Source organism: Pavona decussata, unplaced genomic scaffold (genome assembly GCF_977016875.1).
Source record: "Pavona decussata unplaced genomic scaffold, jaPavDecu1.1 SCAFFOLD_158, whole genome shotgun sequence".
Taxonomy (NCBI): Eukaryota; Metazoa; Cnidaria; class Anthozoa; order Scleractinia; family Agariciidae; genus Pavona; species Pavona decussata.
In genome coordinates this window covers 141,934-152,500 of record NW_028145570.1, presented here as the reverse complement: position 1 = coordinate 152,500, position 10,567 = coordinate 141,934, and the positions used below count along the sequence as shown (strand labels likewise).

Genomic DNA, 10,567 nt, shown 5'->3' with positions numbered 1-10,567 from the left:
GAAATTATGCGCATAATCAATTTCACACAAGGCGGTCCTCCCACCTTAAAATTCCTGTGTTCGGCCAGTATTAGTCACATTGCCATAAAATACTTTAGGTAAAGTTTATTCTGAAATGCTTTGATATTTTACGATGGCAAATTAGACTTCTCCAATTATTTAACATTCAATATCAACTGGACTGGATTGTTTGTCTTACTTGTGCCCTTGCAGTGAATCACCAGCCGTGCCACTGTATCCTCCAATCAAAAGCTGGTATTTATCATCCTCGTCTGCCACCTTGAAAGTTGTGTATTCGGCGTAAGTGATGTTCCCATCAAAGTCTTCCAGATCAATTCTCAGTGTCATGTTATTAGCGGCTGTCAAACGATGGAGTTTGCCGTTTCCAAGCCAGAACTCGCCGCCCAGATTTCCAAACCCACTTTTGTAGGAGGCCCAACCGCGGAAAAAATCAACCAAGCCATTCAAACGCCTCTGAAAAACGGTCCAACCGCCACGGGCCGTGGTCATATCACACCGCACTTGCATCGGTTTGCCGCCATCTGGAATGATGGTGTACACGCCACTGGAATTAATTCCAGTTTGGAGAAGCTGGGAGCAGCTTTTAATTGGCTCTGGAACATGAAATTGAAGTTAAGGATTTTTGCATTGTCGATGTCCACCAAACTTGTGCCTGTGTCTGAAACGTATCTGGGTATATTTTTGTATCAGTTTATCACAAAAATTGATGTTGTCATGGCAAACATATTTTGACAGGTCGACTTTTTGGAGTTTTGTTTCGTAGTGAAAAATTTTCATTCCATTGAGGTAAGAGTTTTAGATAAGTTCAGTATCTTTCTACTCGGTCAATTTTTGTAGTTTTTGTGAATCTGTTAAAATTTACTCATATTTAATGACGAATTCTCAAAGTTTGGAAATCATGACACAATTCGCACGCTATCTGATGGGATCGACTGATATTTTGGACCTCAGGGGAAACCTTTTTAAGTGTAATGTATACACTTTAAGTTTCACTTCCATGACTCACCGCATGGTATCCCTGTATAACCGGCGTCGCATTTGCAGTGAAATCTGTCTTCATTATATTTAGGGATGCAGATTCCTTTGTCACCACAAGGCGTGCTGTCAGACTCACAGATGCTCTGTTTTAATATTAAAAAATAGCCTCAATAAATATAGACAAGAAGTTAGTCCTTAAAGAAGCTGTGGTGTTGTGTATGTTGGGAGGTTAAAAAGGAACGGCTTTATTATACCAACAGAGTTGAAAAGGTAATTTGACCACTGTAAACAGATTTGAATGCTGACGTTTCGGGCATACGAATCTGTTTACGTTGGCCAAATGAACGTACTGATCAACTCAGTTCCCAAAACCAAGCATTGGTGAGCCTAAGGGCGCATTCTTTTGGGACTATTCCGGAATACGAATACTCGGAATAGACGGTATTTGAGTTCTTTTTGGAGCTATCATTCTGTTCATTCTGCTCCCGATAGAAGAATGAACAGAATGAAAGGAATACGGTTTACTCGGAATACACAGAATACTCGTTCCTTTGGGAAATTTTTGGCGGGAAATCCTAAGCGGCCGCTCGCGCGCATACATAGTACGTTCAGGTTACCTACGCCATGGGTATTCCGTTTCCAGATTTTAGGAACGTTCTTTTCGAAATTGAAATTCCGTGTATTCTGTTAACCCTAAACCGGAATAAGAATAGCTAGAAGAGCCCGAAAAGAATGAAACCTGAATAACATGTTTTAAAACTTGCAGGTGGTACAGCAGGTGTTCGAAGCAAGGGCCGTTTGGGTGGCTATTGCCCTTTCTTAATTTGAATTCATTTCAGTGCAAGACAAATATGTCACAACTTTATATGAGTCAAGTGACCAGGCTTGCGAAATTAGTGAGACGACTTTTGTTTTCTTTTCAAATGGGAAAATTCAGCCCGGCTACCGCGATGACAAAGGCGTGATTCTTCGCTTTAGCTTTCTCTTCCTTGGAACGTTTGTCAAAATCATCTGGCAGCTGTCAAGTACCCCCTCCACCCTAGGCCAAGCATAAAATTTTCGTCCACATAAATTGTTGCAATCTCTCTTCGCATTTTTTGGTATTAAATTTGTTTATTAGAGTAGAATTCTAGGATTTACGTATAGGCCATTATTAATTCGTATATATTTTACAAAGGAAATCGTGCTCAAGCAAGATCTCATATGGAGCGCCCAATGTTTAATAACTCCGAAGAAGACTTCAAAGATATTTGTTAATGGTAAATGCGCAATTGTTGCCCTGTTCCTGAGAATGTTAGCCATTCTAGATTGATTTCATGAAGGTGAGGAGCTGCAATATTTTAGCAGTGGAACAAAAATGAAACCAGCGATTTTTTTTATCATTAACTACCAATAGAAACAGACGGTTTCCCCATGACTAAATCTAAAGAGATAAAATCCCAAAAATATACCCGAAATAAGCGCACTTTGAATTAAATAAATTCACGGTAATTATTTTCAAAAAATTGGCTTTAAATTACATCAGGTTTCTTTCTAGGAGAGTTTCTGTGTGTCAGACATAGTTACCTTAAGTTTCGTTAAAACGTTCTCCTCTAATGAGGAGGGACAGGTTTAAAAGAATGAACAGTTGCCCTTTTGTGACTTGGCATATTTCAACTTTTGAGTAGAAGTTTGATGTGGCTGGCAGTTCGAGTTAGTTCTCGCTATCGAAAAGTCATTTTTCAACATTTAGCTATGTTTTTCCTCAATTAAGAATTCTACACTTGCAAAATTAATTCATTTGCAAATACATTCATCTCGAACTAATTTCCTTCAGTTCGCTTTAAATGGACTTTTTATTTTAAGAGGTACCCTTTCATTACTACAACAAGCTACGAACAACATGTTGAAGAAAATTATGTCAAAAATAGTACAAAAAAAGTGCTTTAAAGTTTTAAAACGATGCATGAAACATATCTCTAACTTATGTTTGACGGAAAAACTCAGGTTTAGTGAAGCCTTCAGGAAAAGCTTAGTACATTTAAAATTATTCTCCAGTTTTCAAAGAAAAGTTACCTCTATCCCCCTGTACAGCATTTTATCATCTTCTGTAAAGTTCTTATGGCTTGTAAATCGATCAGAGTCACTCAGCTGGCAGGTAAAGTTGTCTCCTTCTTTCATCGAACCAAAGTTGTAGGACAAACAACGGGTTTGTTTGACACACGCAAATTGGCAAGAGACTTCAGAATCCACTGATATCTCTTGGAATACACTTCCATTGAGCTTTTTTCCGCGTAAAGCTTTGGCAAAGTTGATTGCTTCCAAGTCTGGATCTGCAATGCGACAGATGGCGTGAACAGCCGTACCATAGACCATTACCCAGTAAAGATACATCTTTGCTGTTTGCTGTTAACAGAGGAAGAAAACTTATTTACCGTTTGCAAAGATGCGTCATATGAATTATTGCAGAGTTTTCAACCTTTAAATAATTAACGAGAAACAAAGGAAAACCCGATAGCCTTGAAAATAAACGCAAGACTCTCACATTTCATGCGTTTGGGCGTTTAAATTTACAATTTATTTGTAGCACGGCCACACAATTTGGATCATAATATCAATATCCACTGGGGTTTTTTTGCCTCCCTATACGAGTGGTGTTCTCTACTTTTAACCACATCGCTTAAAGCCCTTAAATGGTTTATTATATATTTATTTGCTATTTTAGCACGCTATTCATTATCGCGATAAATTAATGAATTTTTTGGCTGTGGCAGTCACAATAACTTTAAGACAAACTCATACCCTTTGTGTTTGATTAACTGTCCTTTACTAAGATACACAGTCACACTCCATGAAATAATTTATCGGCTCGGGAAGGTCTCTTGGGAAGTTAGAAAATTGCAAATTTTTCCACCTTCATGCCGGATATGTACTTGTGCAATATGATATAGAATGGCATATGATATTTTCTTTATTAAATTTGTCATGCCACCTGTTATACCTTATAACACAGCAAATATCTCTTGTTGGTCAACTTGCGTCACCTGATGCAACTGCCCTTAATTAAAAGTGGTAAATATCTGATGATATCGTCTTGATGAAACTGAGCACTTTAACCATATTAATGAAAGATGTCCTAACGGGGATGAAAGTTTTGCCGCTGAAAAACACGAAAATGTAAACGTACTTGTCGAAGTCGATGCTTGAACTCACTGAAAATGTCCGAAAACGAGCAAATTGACAAATGATTGATTTTAAAAATTTTGCAGCTGAACGGGTATTTTTCAAGTTGGCCATGTTTTGTTCCTTGCAGTTCCCATTTCTAAGATGGAAGAGCTGAAGAGGCGAACACCTCTTATTACGGGGCAAAAACACTAACGAACTACAATGTATAAGAAAACAAAATAATACCCGTGCTTTCATTCCACATCCTAGGCGCGCAAACGTTTTAATGATACACAATAAACATTTAAATGACGGAAAATATTAAGATTAAATATTAATGCTCGGATTTTCAAATTGGCTCGAATACAAGCACAAAAATTTTCCTTGCTCGTTGGCTGTTCCTCGAATTTTAAGAGTTTCGCGCTCAGAAAACTGTTCGTTTCTCGGAACAGAAAATGTCTGCGGACAAATAAATGTATGGAGGTATAAATGTAAAGAGATTCGAGCGCTGACGTTTCGAGCGTTAGCCTTTCGTCAGAGCAGTTTATAACGGGCTCGCGCGAGCAGATCACTGAGGCGTCTCTGCCACCCAGGATTCATCCTTGTTTGACTCAGTTTGTGGAGTTAAAATTTGTTCTAAATTCTTTCGTAGACGAATCCTTTGTACAGTATTACTTGTCCTCGCTCAACACTTGTTAGCTCTGCTCACTGTCTGCCTTCCCCCGTTCACTTTGGATCACAAATTTCCATAAAGTGCGTAAACGCTTCCCGATTTATCCTGGTCCAATTCCTCAGTTTTTGACTGGACAACTATAAAATAAAAATTTAGGGTCTCCCCTCGCTTATAGTATATTTTCACTGTTCATTACTGTCCAAAGTGGACATATTTTTACCGGTTGGATGGAAAAGGAGAAGTGCGGAGTGTGGAGAATGCGGAGTGTGTGGAAAACCAGTAGTATGGAAATTGAGGAGTGTGGAGAATGCGGAGTTTGGAAAATGCAGAGTGTGTGGAAATGCGGAGTATGGAAAATGCAGAGTGTGTGGAAAATAGGGAGTGTGGAAAATGAGGAATATGGAAAATGCAGGGCGTGTGGAAATGTATTAACTTGGACAGAGTTATTAATTTCAAAGCATTTTAACGCATTTATTCAACATAAAAAATGCTTTGAAATGTTTTACTATTAATAACTGGAACAAAACGGAAGTAAAACGTTTCTAGTTTGGATAGTTTACACGTCCTTTTTAAAGGGTTAAATTTCACTGAGGGTTCCTAAACTTTCTTTGTAACTCTCAACTAAAACGGCAACGAAACGGTAGTAGAGACCTTAAACGACGAGAACGTAGAGGAAAACGCTAGTTTTGATGTCCGTGACTTTACTACACGACACAAACACTTGTCTAAGAGAAAAAATAAATAAATAAAAAAAATTAATTAAAAAAAAAAACGCTTCCGGTTTTCGAACGGGACCGGGATGTTAACGATCTAAAATTCCAATTATTTTGTAGCACTGCTAACTAACCCTAAATTGCTGTGTTAATGTTGTCGATGTCGATACCAGTATCACTGAACATGAAAACATTAAAGGGTAATGAGAAGGGATCAAGCTACTGGAGCATTAGTATTTAGCCCAGACTATACAACTCTTACTACCACCCAAGCTTCGCGCATATTCAGCGAAAAAACCCCATGTTCAACCATGGGCAATAGGAAACATGGGTTTCGACGAAATAAATATTACATTTATCTCAAATATAGTTGAATTACTCGCAATGAAGAAGTATTTAGTCTTTTCTGGTCGTTTCTCTCCATTTATTTCTTGTATAATAATATACATGCAAAAATTTCAGCATGCTCATTGGCTGAGAGCACGTCAATTAAACTCAAACAGTGCAGAAAGTTGAAATTGAGTGCAGAAAGTTGAAATTAAATTGATTGACAGGAAAGTCGCGAACACGCAACAACACAAAATGGCGGACAGGTTACGAGAAAGTAACAACGTTTTAATTCAGAGTTTGAAGGAGAATGCTAAGAACAAAAACACCCAACAAAGCACAAATAATTGGCTTAAAGTCTGGAAGTCTTGGGCTTCTCAAAAGGGCTATGACGAAAGTATTGAAAAGTACGAACCGGAGGCCCTGAACAAAATTCTGGAGGAGTTTTACGCAACAGTTCGTAAGAAAGACGGGGAAGATTACGAGCCTGATAGCCTTCGAGTAATGGTGACTGCTATTAAATGATACCTAACAGAGAAAGAGTGCAAACACTCAATTATTCGCGACAGAGAGTTTAAAAGCTCGAAGCAAGTTCTGGAGGGAAAAGCCCGCCTATTGCGGCAACAAGGCAAAGGCAAGCGGCCGAACAAGGCGAGAAGTCTGACAACAACCGAGGAAAATGAGCTGTGGGAAAAAAAGAAGCTGGGAAAGGGAAGTCCGCAAGTCCTTGTCCAAACAGTTTGGTGGTTCCTGACCCAATATTTTGGTCTTCGAGGTCGACAGGAACACCACAGCATGACGGTTGAAGATTTCTCCTTTGGATTGGATGAAAACAACACAGAGTACGTCGAATTTATCGAGAACCTCACAAAAACACGCCAGTCCAGACTGTCCGCAAAGCCCAGAAGCTTCCTTCCAAAAATGTTTGCAACTGGAGATGACCGATGTCCCGTTGCAATCTTCAAAGAATTTCTGTGGCGTCGTCCTCCCGAAATACGGACAACCGGTCGACTTTATCTGTCTTGTGTGCCAAATCCGTCCTCGCAAGTTTGGTATAAGCGGCAGCCGATGGGAGCAAACAAAATCAACGACATGATGAAGTCCGTTATCAAAGGAACGAGCCTAGAAGATTCGTTGAAGACCTTTTCCAACCACAGCGCCAGGAAAACGGTTGTAAAGAAGTTGAAGACAGCGGGCCTAGAACGAAGTTCAATTGTTAAAGTAACGGGCCACAGAAACGAGAAGTCACTGGATGACTATGACGAAGGAGATGAAAGAGAACAGCGAGAGCTTTCCCACACCATCAGCCACGCTAAAAACATCAACAGCCAGTTAGCCGAGGAAACAGCTTTAATAGTAGCACCAGCAGCTCCAGCAATATTTTTAACCCGTTCTCGCCAGACCCTCAAACGGCTCAATGTGGAAACAACTTTAACCAAGCAGCTTTCGCGGCGTTTCAGATGCCAAGTTCTATCTCTGGCCAGAATGATCAGCGTCAGTGTTTCATGAACATAAACCATTTCCACCAATGTCAAGTCACTTTCAACATGGGAAACACAGCAGCTCCCGAAAAGCCACAGTCAGCCGCACCACCTGGCAAGGACAGTATTTCTCACTGATTCATAAGTTCGAAAAGCTTCAAGTTTTGAAAATGTTGATCGATTTCGCCTCAATTAGATTCGACAACAAACATTAACAAGTTGACTTCTTCAAATAGACAAGTTTTGACGTCTTTTCACACCTCTTTTCTCCTTGAGGTCCATAAAATGTAAACGCTTTAGAATGATAAATGCTTCCAGAACTTGATCTTTGTCGATTGAGAGGATATTTTTGGTCTGTAAGTTTCCACAAGTGCTAGCATTGCTAGCATGTCAATCAAGGTTGTCATTTATCAACCAATAACGTTAATGTAGGCGGGACCAGTGGGCCATGACACGAAATAAACACGATAAGAGGAAAACAGAGTCAAATTTTTGCATGTATATTATTAACAAGTAATCACATGATTTTTCTCGTGTAATTTGGGATAAATCAGCACTCGTAAATTTTTCAAAGACTACAAATTGCACTCGCCCTACGGGCTCGTGCAATTTGGTTAGCCTTTGAAAAATTTACTCGTGCTGATTTATCCCAAATTGCACTCGAAATCATGTGATTATCTATACGAATAGCCCTAATTAACAAATAAGAACGCGCCGTTTGACTCAAAACAAATTTAGCCTGCATAACAAATTCGTCAGCATTCGTTATGGTCTTGGTAACCGTGCATCCTATTAAAATCCCAGGCGCGGCCGCTAAGCGCGCGAGTGTTAACTCATAATCCCCCCTGGGTAGGAACCAAACTCAATCAATCGTGCGAACCTCGTAAGAAGAAACTATGCCCAGCTCCATATAAGGAAGCAAAGGGTGCCGCTCCAGGGGGTCTAAAAAGCCGCTAGAAGTCTGGTAACGAAGAGTTGTCGGACAATGTTCGGGAGAGAGAAAACTGGAAACAAGAGTTGCTACGAGTTCCAGTTAATCGAGTTAATCAGGGCTATTCTACAAGAAATAAATGGGGAGAAACGACCAGAAAAGACTAAAGACTACTTCATTGTGAGTAATTCAACTATATTTGAGATAAATGTAATACTTATTTAGTCGAAACCCATGTTTCCTATTGCCCATGTCTTAGACTTTCGTTAGAGCAACAAGTTTTGTGATTATGAATACGCTATATAGCTGACAGTTGTGGTAGCATACCACAAAATTAGCTTTTAATTGATAAGACAAAAATGACGTTTGTTAAATAAGCTGCGATAGCATTCAAATTTGTTGAAGACCAAGAAAGGATGAAGTTCGGTCCTCTTGAGGTCATTAGGCAGATTTAGTTTCTGACCATGCAAGGCCTACGATAGCGCATCCATAGGGTTGAGAACATCATCGTTGAAATTTACAAATGCTGTTGTTTCCTCATTACACGACGCTGAGTCTAAATCTAGATCTTAAACAAAATTGTAAAATTTAATTCTGTTTGGTATAGCAGAATGCGAAAGGAAAACTTTCAAACTTAACATGTCGTCATTCACAGTTGCAGAATGAACATTTATCTGATCATACTACGCACGTTGTCAGTAGTTTCTATAGTAGGGACCTTAACAACCAGAACGTTAACTTCCCGGTCACGGTCGAAAACCAAAAGCGTTTTTTTTTCGCTAAGACAAGTTTTTGTGTTGTGTAGTAGAGTCACAGACATCAAAACTAGCGTTTTCCTCTCCGTTCTCGTCGTTTAAGGTCTCTACTACCGTTTCGTTACCGTTATAGTTGAGAGTTACAAAGAAAGTTTAGAAACCCTCAGTGAAATTTAACCCTTTAATAGGACGTGTAAACTATCCAGACTAGAAACGTTTTAGTTTTACACTTCCGTTTTCTTCCAGTTATTGAGAGTAAGACGTTTCTAAGCATTTTTTATATTGAAAAAATGCGTTAAAATGCTTTGAAATTAATAAATTTGTCCAAGTTAATGCATTTCCAACAACTCCACATTTTCCACGCCCCCCATTTTCCATACTCCGTATTTTCCATACTCTGCATTTTCTACACTCCTCGTTTTCCATATTTTACATTTTCCACACGCTCCTCATTTTCCATACTCCGCACTCCGCACTCCGCACTCCGCACTCCTCGTTTTCCATGCAAACATTTTTACCTCCGTTTGTGGAACACTATGAAGTTAATTACCACCTGCATTAACATCATGATGTTTCATTTAATATAATCATATGCATTTGCAGCTTACTAAACTTATCTTGCTCCTCTGTAATAACGTATATAAAGCTTCTGTCGCTACTTATTAAATTTACGTCTGACATGTTAGTGAGTGAAAAACATGGTGGCGGCGGTGGGATTCGAACCCAAGCCTCCCAAGATACTTTTAAAAGGGGAAGTGTCATGAGGTTTTTAAGCTCTTTTGTGAAATGATGGTGAAATGAGACCTTCACTTAGCTACAAAATAATTTTAGAACAGCGAGAGGAAAGAAATCAACTCAATTCTTGAAAGGAACAACTCGTTATCTGTTCTAGCACATTTTGGAAACAAAAATGCGAGAATTTGAAAAACGTTAGCTTAATGTTTTTCAAGTTTCAATCCATTCCGACCTACTCTGTCTCTGGCCAGAGTCACTAATCGACAGTTTTATTGCACTGGGGTGATAATTTATAGCAAAACTGGACAATTATTTTTCTGTTTACTTGTAATATAGCCATGAGTAGCTTTTTATAATAATAACGATAACTATAATATCAAATATATACAGCTGAACTGGTCTGAGATTACGAACTCTTCATCTGTTGCATCCCTCAGAAAAACACGTAAAAGATCCATTATCAACAATTACTGACTCTATGATAGTTTGCAAATGTTCTTTTCAACACGTTTCCTACATCTGTTGTCTAAATTTATTCATCCTGTCTTTTCTTTTCTGGTTCTTATTAGGTTTCCTAAATTGTCTGCGCTGAAAGGAGCATTCTGATTGGCTTCCTGATCGGCCCGAATTTTCCTGTACGGACTGCTAAGATGGACCATGCACTTGCGTTACAACGTGCGCTTGAAAGGAGCAAAGTGTTTCAATTTTGACCAAAAAAAAAAAGCAAAAATGTTTTAAATCAAGCTTATATAATATCTGGCATATAGTTCATTAACCGTTTTATTATAAATCAACCAAGAAATATTGCT

At 38.9% G+C, this 10,567-nt stretch overlaps 1 protein-coding gene across 1 annotated transcript in view; it reads right to left on the bottom strand.

Annotated features, from left to right (window-relative positions):
- LOC146464956 (microfibril-associated glycoprotein 4-like) overlaps positions 1-3,898 on the bottom strand; it is a 5,478-nt gene extending 1,580 nt beyond the window's left edge. Inside the window, exons 1-4 of the mRNA XM_085129082.1 lie at positions 3,781-3,898; positions 3,055-3,384; positions 1,028-1,142; positions 200-614 (exon numbers count right to left, since the gene is read on the bottom strand). Coding sequence (XP_084985208.1) covers positions 200-614; positions 1,028-1,142; positions 3,055-3,372 — 848 coding nt within the window. The 5' untranslated portion in view covers positions 3,373-3,384; positions 3,781-3,898. The remainder of the gene's footprint in view (positions 1-199; positions 615-1,027; positions 1,143-3,054; positions 3,385-3,780) is intronic.
- Between the last annotated feature and the right edge of the window lie 6,669 nt (positions 3,899-10,567).